The sequence below is a fragment of the Mesoplodon mirus genome (genome assembly GCF_964341445.2).
Source record: "Mesoplodon mirus genome assembly, chromosome: 4".
Taxonomy (NCBI): domain Eukaryota; kingdom Metazoa; phylum Chordata; class Mammalia; order Artiodactyla; family Ziphiidae; genus Mesoplodon; species Mesoplodon mirus.
In genome coordinates, this window is record NC_138979.1 from 55697911 (window position 1) to 55714479 (window position 16569).

Sequence of the window (16569 nt, forward strand, 5' to 3'; positions counted from 1 at the left end):
CTCGAAACAAGCCCAAGGGATAGAGGGGATCACAGCCTTCATTTTAATGGTGACAAAACTAAGTCTTGGAGGGAGTAGGGTATTTTCCCAGGGTCTCACAGCTCGAGCAGAGTTAAAACTGGCACCTAGGGCTTCTGGTGCCAAATTCCACGTTCTTCTCACTTGCTTGTCTCAGCAGCCATTAGATGGCTGAGAATGCCAGTGGAAGGGACGTGGTCTCCAGTAAGTCCCAGTCAACACGTACACTACTGAGGAGGGGCAGGATGGATGAGAGTGTTGTTCTCTGCCCTTTTGGTGAGGGTTGGAAAGCAGTTTGGGCTAGAAGGACCCAGAGACCTTGCTTGAGAGAAAGTGCAATCCCAGGCAGGGAAGTGCCCATGGGAGCCAGGGTGGTGGGAAGCAGAATGGGCTCTGGCCCAAGCAGGGAGGGAGTGGGTCTTCCTGAATCCTCTAGCTGTGATCCCTGCAGGGTCAGCTCGAGGGTGAGAGTTCTAATTTCTCACTAGAGCAAGTGGCCTGTGGATGTAGGCTAGGCCAAGGTCAGGGAGGGAATGGGGCAGCTGTGCACTTGGTGAAGATCCCTTGGCTCGTGGGGAAAGCAGGGTATGAGAAAAATCTAAACACAGGAGGAAAGAACTAGCTCAAGGGTGTTGGGAGAGAATTCTGGCCGTGAGCCTAGAAATCTGCTGTGGCCCAAAGACTTAGAGAAAAAACATAAACCTGCATCACTCCTTCCCTCAGCTCACAGGCAAACCCATCTCTGCCCCAGAGTCTTACCCTCAGTTCCAAGAGCTGCCCACATCAGTGCTGGGACCCACAGGGGAGAGGGGACCAGAAGGGGCAGGGTGGTTGGAGAGAAAATCCTGGGCCAGGACCCAGCCTGCTGCCATGGAAAATGTGATGGGAAATGACAAGTGGGGAAGGACAAGCAGGACCCATCTCAGAAACAAGGCCCCCATCCCCATCCACGTCTCCTCCACCTAATCTTCTCTTGCCTGTAAGACCCTTCCTCCTTCCTCAGTCTCCACAGCTGTTGTCAGCAGGATTCACGCCAGGAGCTGCCCACACTTCCTAACCCCAAAGTTTCTCACTCTTTCCAGGGAAATTGTGCTCCAGGTATCCAAGAGCTAACACCTCCTTTGACAAGTAACATTGCCTTAATTACGTGTGTTGAATGAATGAATGCGGGTGTGGTGCTGTTGCTAGAGCCAACACAAGTGAAATGGAACCACTTTTAGTGTTCATTTAAAATCTCTTCTGCTTTGTTAAAATGTATTTTAAAAAGCTCTGTCCTTGGAAGAACGTCCAAGACATATTGGTTAGTGGGGGGAAAGAATTCACAAATCAGTGTTTATGAAGCAATTCTATTTTTGGAAAATAGATAAATGATATGCTAGGATGTGCGCAGAAAAAGTCAAGGGTGGTAAAGCTCACGTCATTCGTGGAGGTTTTCTCTGGGAGTGGGGTTACTGTGGGGCTCTTTTTTGTTGCATTTTTAAATTTCTTGGTTACAGTGAACATTTATTAGTTTGGAAATATAAAACTTAAAAAAATTTAAATGGAAAAAAGCATGTGCCCTTGTACACTTTGTTTTGTAACTCCTGGCTCCAATATAAAGGCAGCTGTGGCATAGAGGAGAGAATTGATTCCAACATGTGATTTTTAGCAAGTGACATCACATGTCCAGGCCTCAGGTTTCTAATCTGAAAAATGGGTTTCATAATTCTTGCCTACTTCACAACCCCGACCCTGTTAATGTGTCATAAGCTCTCATTAGATAATGGTAACAGCTATCTGTGCTCAGTTTGTAGGTGACTTTTTTCCCTTTAAGTTAGTATGTTTTATCATTTTAAAATGAATTCAAATTTCAAATAAAACAAAATAGCTACTTATAGAATGAAAAGCAACCTCTAGCTAAAAGGAGGGGACCGTTCTCTTTCCAAGCCTAAGCCTCAGCCTGCTGCCCATACCTGCAAAAGGCCACTTGGACCCAGGGATTCAAGAACAGAGGAGAAATGACAGCTGCTCTGAATTTCCTGAGGGCCAAGGAGCCTCCACCCTGAGCCGTTCAGAGATCCACCCAGGGAAAAGGGACACTAGCCGAGGGTCACATGAGGCTGACCGACACGTTGGACCCTAGGAGATGGGTAGGGCAGAGGACTGGACTAGGGAGCCTGCAGTAATTAAATCCATTAGTGCCATGGTTTTCAAGTGTGAGTGAATGGTGATAACAAAATGATTTCAAGTGGATCTAGACACAGGTTTTTATTCCAGTGGTTATATATTTATTTTTATGGCTACCTTCTATTTAAGGTCAGTGCTGCCGGTTTTCCATTTTACTGCAGTGAGATAATGTTCCTTTTTAGTATGTGTTAAAGTTACAAAAGAGAGAGTTGATTTGAAGAAATGTATTAAGTGCTGTATAAATGGCTGAGGGATGGCCAAAAATATGACAGGGGTTTGTGAATGCCTGCGATCTGGGAAACATTGCTCTCATTGATTACTGGTTCCCGTGGAAGAAAAATTATCCCCTATCATTAGAAATTAGTAAAAGTATCAGGGAATTGCCTCAGGGTCTAGTGTTTACCATCAGTTCCCAAAATATGAACATAGACCCTGACAGAGTGTGCTTATTAATTGCACATGTGCACAGCCTACACCAAGGCATATGGTCTCCTTCAAATCACTGGGTTGAGTTTATGAATAGCATATTTCTATGTGAACTCTATCTGGGTATGTGTAAAAATACATACCTTGGGCATAATCAAGCTGCTGTTTTAGATATTTCTTTATTCCCCCCCACACACAATGTGCTGGGACATGTGAGCCTGGCTTATTTATAGATGAGGATCACTTTTCAGAGGACTTGGGGGCAAACACTCCCAGAGGCCAGGAACTGGCAGCTCCAGCCTCCTGGGAGAGGCCTGAACTAGATGTTGGGAGGTGAGGGAACTCCTCTGTTTGCTGAGAAACTTTGGGGAAGTAACTTCTCTGCTCTGAGCACAGCTGGACCACTCCAACTCTAAGCCAGCCTGCAACAGGAGTTTCTTCAGACCCTGTGGCTTCCCCACTCCAACCACCAAATCATCCACCCCAGGGCTCCGCTGTCACATACTCTAGCTGTGTGACCTGGGGCAAGTGACTTCTGTCTCTGATCCTCAGTTCCCTCATTTAAGAATTCAGATAACAGTATCTGCCACAGCCATACAGATAGACCTGGAAGGGGGTTCCTTATGTGTTAAGTGAAAAAAAAGAAGTTGCAATATAATCCCATTTTTGTTTTCTAAAAAAAAGGTGAGTGAACAAAAAACCCAGTATGTACAATATGATCCAAAATTTTAAAGAGAATATTTATAAACATACAGGGGGAAAGTCCAGAGGATAGACATCAAAACTAGCAGAGGCTTTCTATGGGTGATAAGAGGACGAGCCATTTTTGTTTCTTCTTTTTTGTCTATATGAATTTGAAAAATGCATCTAATAGGAATATAAACTATAAGTAAATAGAGGAAAATATGAAAAATAAGGAACACTTACCTTGAAGGATCATGGGAAGGATTAAGTGAGGAAACACAGCTCTAATTAAGTGAAGCCTCTTGTGACTTTTAACGCGGGGAGAGTTTTCTGCTCTCTCCCACCCTCTCTGGGGGCTGTCCCAGGAGTAGACTCTCACTTGGTTCTCATCCAACAACTCTCTCACAGCGGTGAGAGGCTCCACATTTAAAAGGCATAGAACTTGGGACTTCCCTGGTGGTCCAGTGATTAAGACACTGTGCTCCCAATGCAGGGGGCCAGGGTTCGATCTCTTAGGTCAGGGAACTAAAGTCCCACAAGCCATGCGGTGCGGCCAAAAAAAAAAAAGGCATAGAACTTAAAATGTCAGTGCTAGGAAGGCTGGGTTAGCATTCCCAAGGTCTCCTCCCTGGAATGCTCATTCCTAGGATGTTAACGGGGTTCCTGCAAGAGGGGCTTTGGGCAAATGAGTCTAGGAAGCATTTGGTTAAACAAGTTAAACAGGTTTCTCAGTACAGGGCTTCTCAGGGCCCTGTCAACTCCAAGAGGGAGATTTATAGGCAGTTTCCTCATCTTATTTGACTACGGAATACTTTTTTTTTCAAGAATCATCTTTAGGGACTAACGTTCTAGAAAAGAACACACTTTGGAAACCATGATCTAATCCAACCCACTGGACCAGTGGGGCTGACTGATCACCAAAGTCAACAGGATCACTTATATCTTGACCTCTCGCCCTTCTTCCTCACAACTGTTGCAGAGATGTGGCCTGGGGCTTTTCTATCTAGAAGCTTCTCTTACACTCTCACCCCTACCTAGACACGGGCAAAAGTCAGAGGAGATGGGACAACTCAATACACTGAAGACAGGTTAGTTCCAGGGCAGGGAGAGCTGGAAACCAGTGTTTCTGAGCCTAAGGAATCCCACCTATGCTGGGAGAGGAGAGTGTGAGCTGGTAACTACAGCTAGAGAGATGCAGGGAGAGGACAGCAGCGTGGTTGGAAAAGGCCTCTGGAGCCACATTTCCAAAGGTGTAAGACTCCATGTGGTGGCAGCCGAGTCATGAGTCCAGTTCCAAGACCACAGATGCAAATGAGCCTCGTGCTTTCTGGACATGCTGTGTGTACATCTGGGCCTTCCCAGGAGGCCGCAGTAGGGATCAGGTCCTGCATTTTTAGGTATCTGCTTCTCTTCTGCCCTAGAAACCCTTCCCTAGGATTGCTCCATTGCCTTTATGGGGAGAGAGGAGGGTGAAACAGGAAGGACCTCCACAACCTGGTTATCAGATGCTGCACCCCACTGAATGGAACTGAGAGGGGAAGAGAAGTTATGCCTCCAAGGTAGAAACTCCAGAGGAACCTGCAAAGGGAAACCCTCCCAGCAGCCTCTGGGCCCAGAACGAACAACAAACGTTCTGCCAATGACTCACCGTGTGGCCTTGGTTAAAGCACAGCTCTTCTCTGGCCCTTGGTCTCCTTCTCAATAAGGCAAGTGGTTGGACTACATATGCTCTGAAGGACTCGATAACTGCTCTCTACCCAAGCCCCATAGCTTGGTGGGTGGCTTTCCTCCCAGGGAGCAAAAACTTCTGACCCAACTTCTCTTTGGGACCAGAAATGGGCTGAGCGTCAGGTGGTGGTTGGCTCCTAAGTCAGTTTGGACAAAGGGAGCCACCCTGACTCTAAGAAGCCCAGTTCCTGAGCACATCCCAGAGCCCTCCTTGGCTGCCCCCTGGGACCCACTCTCCTCTTGCCCACAGGACACTCACCGAGGCTCCTCAGGCAACGTCACCTGGTCCTTCTCCCAAGTAATGACAGGTGCTGGCAGTCCTTCAATGTGGCACTGAAACCGAGCGGTCCCGTTCTCCTCTACCGTCTGAGACTGCGGGTGCAGGGAGAAGCCTGCAAGTGCTGGGGATGAGGACAGTGAGAAAACGCAGGGACAGGAGAGGAACACAAGAAAGGAGGCCACAGCGAGCAGAGACGGGAAACATGCACACACACGGACACAGAGAGACACAGGTTGACAGAAACACACGCAAAAAGAATTCAGACCGACAGAGACACAGTTGGAATGAGGCAGTCGGAGAATAAGAAGTGGTGATGACTGGTCAGATGCTGCAGGCAGAATGAATTCCAAAGTCCCCCTGCCTTACATCACCATATGGTTGGACTACAGTAAGATGTGCATTTCTTCTGGCCCCCAAATTGTTTCATGGTGATCTGTGCCTCCTGAGAACCCCCAAGAGTGAGTGAGCTGGACAACACACAGCTCGGGTCTACACACTCCACCTGCTATGGGGGTGGGGAGCACCTTTGTGCCCCTGACATGCTTACAAACCTCTCTGGCAGGCTTCCTGGAGGAGAGCACAAGTCGAGACTCTCAGACTCACAGGGAAGGAAAAGGAGGAGGAGCAGAAGAGCAGGGAAGAAATGAGACTATTGAACAGTGAGGCAGACAATACCAGGAAGGGACCCACTGAGCAGCACAGGAGGCAGGGAGAGGGGGCGTGGCTCAGAGACAAAACTTTGTGCGAGTATCTAACTGCAGACCCCACTTCCCACACCCCACGTCTTATGGGCCTCGGCTCAGTCCAAGATGTAGCACTTACTGGCAAGCTTGACCACCGCAGCCTGGCTGGCCACCACTCCAACGGGGCTGCGGGCCAGGCAGGAATAGCTGCCCTCAATGACCTCTGAAGCCCCAGGGTCAGTGCCATCGGGAGCTGGCAGCTGGGACAGCCACAGGGAGCCATTGGGTAGCAGGCGAAGGTGGTTGTGCTTGGGCAAGACGCCTCCATCCTTGCTCCACGTGACGCTGGGGGGATGTCCTGCAGTAGCCGCCCCCAGACCGCAGTCCAGCACCGTGGCTTGCTCTGGGCCCAGGATCACTTGCAGTGGCCCTGCTCCACAGCTCAGCGACACAGTCGTCTTCCGGGGCAACGGCTGCTCCCCTGCGTAGAGGAGGGGGCACCAGGGTCATCAGTGTGTGTCCTCCTACATCCCACAGCCTCCGGAGCCCGAGTCACCCACCCCGGGTCGAGGAGGGCAAACCTCAGAGAAAGAGGTCTCACGGAGAGACCTGTGTCTGGATCCTGGCTCTGCCTCTGACTAACTGTGATCTTGGGCCAACGGCTGCACTTCGTTCCCATCCTTCCCCCGCTGCTCAGCTTCCTCATCCACAAAATAACACAGTTCTTAGCAAAAAAGTAGAAGCAACCCAAATGCCTGATCACCTGATGAATAGATAAATATATTACTCAGCCATCCAAAGAAATGAAGTACTGACACTTGCTACAACATGAATAAACCTTGAAAACTTTCCTCAAAGTGAAAGAAGTCAGTTACGAAATGCCACATATTGTATGATCTCATTTCTGTGAAATGTCCAGAATAGGCAAATCCATAGAGACAGAACGTAGATTAATGGTTGCCAGGGACTGGGGAGAGGGGAGAATGAGGAGAGTTGGCGAAGGGATCGAAGGTTTCTTTTTTAGGTGATGAAAATGTTCTAGAATTAGATAGTGGTGATGGTTGCACAACCTTGTGAATATACTTGAAACCACTGATTTGTACACTTTAAACGGTGAATTTTGTGGTCTGTGAATTGCATCTCAATTTAAAAAGACATAGTCATTCCTTCCTCAGAGGGCCGTTGTGAGTGCTCAATGAGATGCTGTGTGCTAAAGGGGTACAGCACAGTGGCTGGCCTGGCACAGAACTGGGGCTCAGTAATGTCATTCCCTCTCCTGGAATCCGACAGATCGTCCTGACCACTATTACCCAAACCACTTCTGCCGCAGTGACTGGGACAGGTAAGCTCTCCTTCCTGCAGCTGATTCCCCCAAAGCCACGCAGCAAGCCAGTGCAGAACCCAGTCCCTAACCTTTTCCAGATGCCCCAGAAGAGCCTGCAGCTCCAACACTGCCCTGGCCGCAAAGGGAAGAGCAGGAGAACAATGGAGGAAGGGAATGCCATCCCAGGGTCAAGGCAAAAACACACAAATGCCAATTTTTATCATTTTAACCAACATCTATCTCAGCAAGGCCCAGTAACCGTTATTCATAGAGAAATAGTTGGTTCTCTTCCAGACGGTTGACCTGCTGCCTTCCTGTCCCATAAAAGCTTAATGCCCCGAGGTGCCCTCTTATCCTCTGGCCTGACACCTTGCTTAAAGGCACAGTGGTGCGTCTGAGAGTGAGCCAGGGACAGAGGTGAGGACAATGGTCCACACTCATTACAAGGCAGGCCAGGGCTGACAGAGCCCTGTCAGGGGCATGCAGAAAGCACAGTGGCTAAGGACTCCGGCGACCCTCAGTTCTAGACCCAGCTCTGTCACAGTCTAGCTGTGTGGCCTTGGGCCAGTCACTTCCACCTCTGGGCTCTAGTTTACTCAAATGTAGCGGGTGATGTCGAAGATTCTATGATGCTAGGATTGTTCAGTGAGCTGGACTCACCTACTCCTGAACAGATAGAGAACATCATCTAGACACACACACAAAACTGTAGACACGACCTGCCATACCTAAACACGTGCTCCCCCGTCTCTGCCACACCCATCAACACCTGGACACACATATATGCCAACATTTAAACCCCTGAAGAGGGTCAAGACTGAGGGGAGAAGAGAGGTCCTAACTGGCTGAGATAAGGAGGCCAGGGCAGAAGCCAGGCCTCTGACACCACAGTGGGAAGGACAGACAGACAGGGTCTGAACAGGCCTCTGCCTTTCTTAAAGGCTCCGCTGGCACCTCCAGCTGCACAACTGGGCTCAGCATTACTAGTGGGTGCAGCAAGGAGAAGGCAGCCCTTGCCCTCACTCAGTTTCCAGTCTAACTGGGGAAACCAAACTGGCATTCGCATCACTGGGGGCCATGAGCTGGGGTGGAAAGAGCATCTGACCCTGGGGCAGAAGATCAAGGTTCCAGTCTTGCTGCTCCACCTACCAGCTACGTGATGAGCCACTTTACCTCTCTGGGGCCCAGTTTCCACATCTGTAAAAATGAAGGCGATACTATGGAGCCTGTGAGGATTAAACACGATGATGTTGGTCAGGTCTCCAGCCCAGAGCCTAACGGGCATCAATCAAAGAATGGGAGCTCATTCTTTAAAGGCATTTCGTAAACTGGAAAGGGATGTACAAATGCAAATCGCTATTCTTAACATCCAGTCCCTTCTCTATCTGAGGCCCTAGATTCTGATGCAAACACGGTGGGGGGAAGGCCAGCCCGGGCTCTCAGCCCAGTGGCTTCCAATTGCCCCATTCCAGCCGCTGAGCAGTCGGTTTGAGTTTCAGGGGGGAAAAGCCCCACATGACACGAATCCCTGAGCCCTCCGGCAGCCTCCCTACCCCCCAAAGCACGTCCGGGGCTTGGAAAATCCCCCGCTGCGCTGAACAAACAATGTGAACAGTTGGGGCCCGAGCAGCTGCTGGGTCTGTCAGCAGCCTGGGCTCCTGCGGGCAGGACGGCGGCCAGAGGGGCTGGGGCTTGCTGGGGAGCCCAGAGGAGGCTCCGATTCCCTTCCTGAATATTCATGGATCAGCAGATGTCTGGCTGCCCCACCTCGGAGGAGCCCAGCACCCAACAAGGCAATGCGGAATGGGAAACCAACAGGGATGTAGATGTGGGGAGAACCTGGGATCCCTGTGGGGGTACAGGGCTGTGCCAGGAGCCCACGCCAGCCCACGTTGATGGAAACGTATGCAGAGCCTGAGATTGCTCATTTTATAGATGGGGAAACCGAGGCCCAAAAGGGGAGGTTCTCACCTCTCTGGGAGACAGTCTGGGGAAACTGTTCTTCTTGGACATCCTGGGCATGAACCAAGCATTAAGGAGACAGGTGCTCCCAAATAAGAGGGTTCTCTCTGCCCCAGCACCCAACCCAGCTTCTGTGCCCAGGACGTGCATCCTTAGGGGCTCACCGCAGGTGCCACATCCCTCCGTGAAGCTGCCCCTGCCTTCCCCAGGGAAGGGTTTTCCTGGGTCTCACATCATGTAGCCACTTGGAGGTCCCTTACCCATTCTTCCTCTTGCCTTCTTGCCTAAGGTGGACCATGGGATGTGGTGGGACAAGCCTTGGCCTGGGGTCAGAGTTCTGGGTCCATCATGGGTTGTATGACACTGGGTCCGCTTTCCTCCTTTCAGCCTTGGTTTCCCCAGTCTTAAAATGAAGAGTCGCCACATTTCTCATTTTCACCAAAATTCTCCCAGCGGCAGAGGAGAATGTACTCAGGAGGCTTGCTGACTACCTGAAATGTTTTTATTTTTAAACCTCTGGCACATTTTGCATCCTATTCCATTACCTAGCAGTGTTTGTTTTAATGTAAATGTGGTTCCTACACCACCAAATCTTTTTGGAAAAGTGATGCTCTGGGGAGTGGACCTTGTTTGTCCAGTGGTTTCGTGGCTGCCCCTTTCCTGCCACCCCCCAGGAGCACTTCTCAGTGCTCCCTCTAAGGACTGGGTGGACATAACGGACACTTGCTGTTGGCCAGCTTTCTGCCTCGAGGGGAACTCCCTCTCCCACAATCCCTTCTCCTCAGTCTCCTCGGTGGGACCCTGCCAGAGACATGGAGCTTCTATGCTTAGGAGCCCCAGGGCCATCTCTCAGTCTCCTTCTTCTGACATTATTTTACCCATTTACAGGATAAATTAGATTTTATGAGGCCAATTAGAACCCAGACAGAAAGGAGATTTGCTGCTGAGCCCCAGGGCCAGCTCAGTGCTGTTTTGTGGGACTAGTGTGGGCCTGGCATAAGCCAGGGTTCCATTCCTCAGTGAACTCTCAGGAAAGAGGCTGGGACTGGGGGATGGGGTGGGGAACAAAGCCGAGATGCCTCCTTCATTAAGCCAAGAACTTGCCACAAACATCAATGCCTTGTCATTTTTTAATTTCAGGGCCCACCAGATTTACAACTTGTTTTCGGTCTACACGGGCAATTCTCCATGACGCCATCACCACACTCCTCTCCCAGGAGACACAAGTCAGTTTCTTCCAGAAACCTCCTTCCCCGCCCCCCACCTTGGCTACCTCCCTTACCACACACTAAGCCCCTCCCACAACAGCTGGAAGGAGAGCTTGGGATAGTTGCCTGGGACACAGGGAAGGCAGCGTTCCCTTCATCTGTGATCCTCAGGAGACAGGCTCAGCCTCAGCAGACTTGAGAGCAAAGCCACTCAGCTTGACCTGCCTACCTCCTGTTCCCTGTCACCCTGGGTCCCCACCAGACTAAACCACTTCCCGTTCTCTGAAAGCACAATGCTGTTCCATGCGTTGCTTATGCTGCTCCCTCTTCCTTCAGTAGCTGTGCCATCCTGGGGTCTGATTTAGACGTCTCTCCTTTTTTTCTGCCCCATAGGACCCTGGGCACCTGGGTCATTGCAATTAGCACTCTAGATTTTTGACTTGCTTTTCTGCCAGCTAGGCAACAAGCCCAAGATTATTGTCCTAGTCAGCATTCTAATTCCCTAGGACCTAAAACACTGTCTGGCACATAGTAGGTGCTCAATAAACAGTTCTTGAACAGATGAGTGGACATGCGGAGACACACTCAACAAGGTAAGACACAGAGCCCCTCCTACTTTTCCAAGCCTCAATTTCCTTATCTGGAAAATTATAGGAACTACCTTCAGGGCTGGGGATGATGTGGATAATATACGTGGAAACTGCCTAGCATACTATGTGGCACCTATGAGACATGTAACAAAATGCTTAAAAAGCACCAAGACAGGGAATTCCCTGGTGGTCTGGTGGTTAGGACTCCGCGTTTTCACTGCCGTGGGCCCAAGCTCCATCCCTGGTCAGGGAACTAAGGACTAAAATCCCGCAAGCCGCCTGGCGTGGCCAAAAAATAAATTAAAAAAAAAAAAAAAAAAAAAAAAAAAGAAGCACCGAGACAGAACAGCAAACTCACATTGAAAGAAACTCTTCTACTTAAACATTACCAGGACTGGGGAGCTCACTACCTCACCTCTTCTGCTATATGGATGGTCTGATTAAAAGTACCTTCCTCAGACGCAAGAGGGAGGAGATATGGGGATATATGTATATGTATAGTTGATTCACTTTGTTATAAAGCAGAAACTAACACACCACTGTAAAGCAATTATACTCCAATAAAGATGTATAAAAAAAAAATACCTTCCTTGTGTGCCCAACCTTGTCTCTCTATGCTCCATTCATTTGCCAGAGCTCCAAACTATGTGACAAGGTAATGAGCCCCTATCGAACCATCTGGAAGTCTTGGCTCTGCACCAGCTTCCATGCTCAGGTCTGCACCTGAGAGAGAATTTACTGAGCCTCGGCTTCCCGGACCACAGTGACCCCACAGCCCCTCAATTCCAGAGGAATTCCTCAGCTTCAGCAGTGAGGCATTAGTAGCTGGCAGCACAGCCAGCCCCAAGGACAAGGATTCCATTTCTCCGCACGTCAGGCCCAGGTCATGCTCTCTCTGGTTTTCTTCTCTCCCCCCAGGTGCCGTCACCTGCCTCTGACCAGGCTGCGGCTGGGGTCCTCCCCCATCAGAACCACTCTTCCTCTTCCTTCCCCCCAACCGGGGGAGCTGGGAGCCCCCAGGCCTGCTTGGCAATGACATCTGTTCTGCATCTGGAATTCTGTGTCAAGTCTGGTTTCTGTACCTCAGAAACAGCGGAGGCAGAACAGGATGCGGTGGGTGGGGATGGGTGGAGCAGAGTGGATTCCAGAGCCCAGACCCAAACACACCACCTGAGGGGGGCCAAGCCCAAAGTTGTTGATAACTTCTCAGGTGAGGGGGAGGGCGTGAAGAGAGACTGAACTTGCGTTCATGTGTACCAAATCCCGGGAAAGTACGGCTGCTCCAAGAGCCAGGAGACTGGTTCCAGTCCCAGTTCAGTCCCCATCCATGTAACTCTGGGAAGTCACTCAGTTTTCTCATCTGTAAAATGGGTTCATGCTAAAATTATTTCTAAATTCCCCTCAGTGCTGACATTCAATGATGCTAATTGTGGGATTACTCAACTTGAAACAATGTACTACCTTTAGGAGAAAAGAAAGGAAATGCTGATTTACACATAATGTATGATTACTTGGGCCATGAAAATACATACAGGATCAATGAAGGTTTAACTTCTGGATTATTTAGATTCACTATTAAGAGAAACTATTGGGTTGGCCAAAAAATTTGTTCAGGTTTTCCGTAACATTTTTCTTATGGAAAAACCTGAACGAACTTTTTGGCCAACACAATATATTTGACCTGGTTCCTAATCTCCAAGATGAGGTCAGAGAGGGCCCCAACACCCCAGCTAACTGAAGCTGGCCTCTGAACTTCTGGGCTGAGAAAGGGATGGAGGGGGGAGTTTCCCCAGTGAGGAGAAAGCAGCTCTCTTGTTCTCAGAGCCCTCCTGCTACTGACCTCTGGCATCACCACCCCCCAAATTCTGACTGGGTGGAAGGGAGAACCCCACTTCTTGCATGTGGTGAAAACAGAGCATTTGGCATCCCACCACTACCCCCAGACAGGAGTCCCATTCGCATACATCTCCCCAGTTCCCAAGCCCTGACCCAAGAGCAGTGTTCGGGGGAGACAGGCAGTCACTATCTTGACTCCAACACCAGCCCTTCATTTTGCCATGTCGAGGCTGCTGAAGTGTCTATTATGTTTTACTTCTCTCTCCCTCACTCCCTACAAACTCAATCTATCCTCACATCCTGCCGATTCTACTTCCTAAATATCTCTAGAATCCACTGTGGCCATCCCAATTGCCACTACTCTAGTTGCCAGCAACATCCTCTCTTCTGGATTACTACCACAGCCTCCCAAGAAGCTGCAGCTTCCTGCCTCCATCGTGTCCAATCATTCTCCACATCGGCTGGAGTGAGCTGATGCAAAGCTGATCTTAAAACCCTCCAAGGGCTCATGCAGGCTCTCAGGCCAGAAACCTTGGTGGGGCTTACAAGCCCCTTCATGAGTTGGCTCCAGCCTCCATCTTCAGCCTTCTCTTTTGACACTCTGTGGCCCCTGTCCCATTCCTCTCTAACCTGCCCCACCCTCCTGCCTTGTGCTCTAAACTCCAGACAGATTTAGCTTCATTCAGTGGTCTAAACGAAGTCACCCCTGAGCGTTTGCACATGCTGTTCTCTCTGAAAAACTCTCCCCATCATCACTCTCCTGCAGGGCCAACTGACCCTCTGCACTGAGCTCTATTATTTACCACTTCCTGGAGGAAGCCTTTCCTGACCTTTCTAGACTACCTGTCAGTCTCCTCCTTATTTACTATATTTCAGGCACCAGTCACGTGCTAGCCGAAAAGGGTACTCAGTAAATATTTGTTGAATGAATGAATAAATGGCCTCCGTCCAGATCGGGGAGGCTAGTCAGAACTCTATAGGAGTGTCCCCAGGCCTGACGAGCTTTGCACACTCAAAGGATTTAGGACTGAGGGCGAGCAGAGTAGTTGCTTCAGCCACGCACACTGCTGCCAAGGGAGCCCCAGCTCGGGCCCTGCCCCTGCCTTGTGCACTCGGGAGCCCCAGAGAGGAAACTGAGCCCCTCGCAGGGAGGCCCCACCGATACTCCATAATGCCCGAGTGAGTGCAGTTCCCAGTCCTGATTCCGCTTTGCTAGATGACCCCGAGCCCGGTCCGGAGCTCTCAGAAGAGCAGAAGAGGGTGGGCCCAACTATTCGTTAATCCCCTGGCCTCCAGGAGGACAGACGCTCCTCTGGCACTTCCCCTCCCCCTCCACCTGACAACCCCAGGCCCGCCACTTCCCTAGCCTAGTCGCCGGGACCCCGCCCCCAGGCGGCCTCCTGCCGGGTCCGCAGTCAGGTCTGAAAAGGGGCGTGTCTTTGTAGGCAGAGAGGGGGTCCGAGTAGTTCCCGAGACTTTCCCACCCGCTGTTTGGGCTTCCTGGAGATGGGCCGGGGCGGGCCAGGCGGAGGCTCCTTCCCCCCTCCGCCGTCCCTGCCTCCCTCCCACGTGGCCTGGCTGAGTCTCTCTGGAAAGCCACAGCAGCTGGAGAGAAATCCCCCTCCCCACCCCCACCGTCAAGTCCCTCCCCGACTGGCTCCGGACACATCCTCAGCTCCCCCCTCGGCTGGGAAGGCGAGAACTAGGCGAACAAAGCGGGCAGCCCATCCCCCTCCCCAGCCCTACCAACCACCTAGCCCACGGGCCGCTCCGAAACGCACACAGGACCGAAAGGGAGAGGGCTGGGGGTGGAAGAAGGCTCCCTAGGCAGAGACGCTTGGGACTCCGTCACCCCATCCCCAGCCTTCTCTCCAGTGAGGGCAACTCTGACTCTTACCCACCGTCACCTCGCATTGAGGTGGGGGGTTGGAGGAGGCCTTGCTGACCCCGTCCACCCTTCTCAGATCTGCCCCTGGGGGTGGAGCAGGAGTGACACGCGTCCCATCCTGAGAGCGGGTGTCGGACAAGTCCACGAAAGCAACTGGTTTCCTGCGCCCTCCCCCAGCCCACTCCCGGCCTCGGTTTGGAGGGGGCAACACTCCCGCGCTCCCCACCCCCTCCGCCCAGCCCCACCCAGCTTCAGGGACCACACCCACCGGACAAAGTTGAGTATTTTATCACCACTGTTCCCAGTCAATCCGCAATCTCATGCTTCTGTCCCCCCACCAAGGACATGGACACTCTCCGAGAGCCAAGGCCAAATATTAGCTCAGCCCCATAAACACAATTACACACGCTCTCGACACACAAATGGAGGTGCAGACACCCCCCCACACACACACCCCTTTACACTCCCAACCCGGAGACACGCGCGGTAAAGGCAGAGCCCGCCCTGCACAAACCACCGGCACCTCAGCCACGGCCCGCGATGCCACGCCGCGACCGGCCACGCGCTGCGGACACGTACGCCCCGCAGAAGCCCCCTCCCCATTCTCTGCACGCGGTCGCGCGCGCGCGCGCGACCGCACACACACACACACACACACTCTCTCTCTCTCTCTCTCTCTCTCTCTCTCTCTCTCTCTCTCTCTCTCTCTCTCTCTCTCTCTCACTCTCACTCTCACTCCGGACTCCGCAGACCAAGGACACACACCCCCTGCGGACAAGTACGCGCCGCAAACGTCCCCGACCGCGGCTCGCAGACCCCAGAGCGCAGGCTTCGCGGGCACAAGGACGCGCAGCCCGCGCCCCCCGGCCCCAGCGCTCGCTCGGGACTCGGGACGCGCCGGCCCCACAGCCGGCGCAGCCCCGGGTACCGACGCACAGTCACCCCGCAGCCGCTCCCGCCGTTGCCTCAGCGCCCGCCCTTACCGCGCGCGGCCAGCAGGCAGAAGGTCAGCGCGATGAGCCCGCCGCCGCGGCCAGCGTCCCCCCGCGCCATGGGGCCGGGCCCGGGCTGCCGCCGCCGCCGCCGCCTCCTCCTCCCCGCGCCTCGGCCGCCGCTGCCGGGGGAGGGCGCGCCGGGCTTCAGTGGCCCGGGGAGGCGCGGCGCCGCGGGCGGGGGCGCGGCCTCGGGGGCCCCGGCCCGAGCGGGGGCCGGCGCGGGGGCCCGGGCTGCCGCCGGCTCGCCCGCCCCTCCATCGCCATCTTGGGCGAGCAGCCCGGACGGGGGCGCCCAGCGGGCGCGGCCGGTCGGGCCCCGCAGGGGACTCTGGCCCGCGCGCTGTGACCTGCGCCGCGCAGGGGCTCAGCTCTGCTGGGGTCTGCGCCCCTCTGCCTCGCCCTCTCCGGATCTCCATGGGCCCCCCCATTTGGGCAGCTTGTTTCTTGGTCTGTCTCTTCGTCTCTCTGTCTCGGGGTCTCTTTCTACCTCGGTGTCTCTATTTCTTTTCTCTGCCGCTGCCTCAGGGTCTCCAACATCTCTCGGTCCCAGGCTCGCTGGAGGCAGATTCAAGGCCTGGGTTTCTGTCCGATGACCCCATCTTGCCACTTGAGCCAGTCCATTCCAGCCCAGGTCCTGGCCTGAATCCTCATTAGCTTCTCCACCGGCAGACCCGCTGAAGACATGGCGGTTCCCTCCTCATCCCCATTTACCTCGCCCTTCCAAGCTGATGGCTTCTCTTGACCTGCTTCTTTTGCTCTTGTAATAACCAACCCCAGCAGG

The 16569-nt window shown here is 52.6% G+C and overlaps 1 protein-coding gene across 6 annotated transcripts in view; it reads right to left on the minus strand.

Moving 5' to 3' along the window:
• IGDCC4 (immunoglobulin superfamily DCC subclass member 4) overlaps window positions 1–15872 on the minus strand; it is a 37913-nt gene extending 22041 nt beyond the window's left edge. For all 6 annotated transcript variants that reach the window (XM_082616686.1, XM_082616683.1, XM_082616687.1 and 3 more), the window contains exons 1-3: window positions 15777–15872; window positions 6125–6466; window positions 5282–5423 (exon numbers count right to left, since the gene is read on the minus strand). In XM_082616686.1, coding sequence (XP_082472812.1) covers window positions 5282–5423; window positions 6125–6466; window positions 15777–15846 — 554 coding nt within the window. In that variant the 5' untranslated portion in view covers window positions 15847–15872. The remainder of the gene's footprint in view (window positions 1–5281; window positions 5424–6124; window positions 6467–15776) is intronic.
• Window positions 15873–16569: the final 697 nt, after the last annotated feature.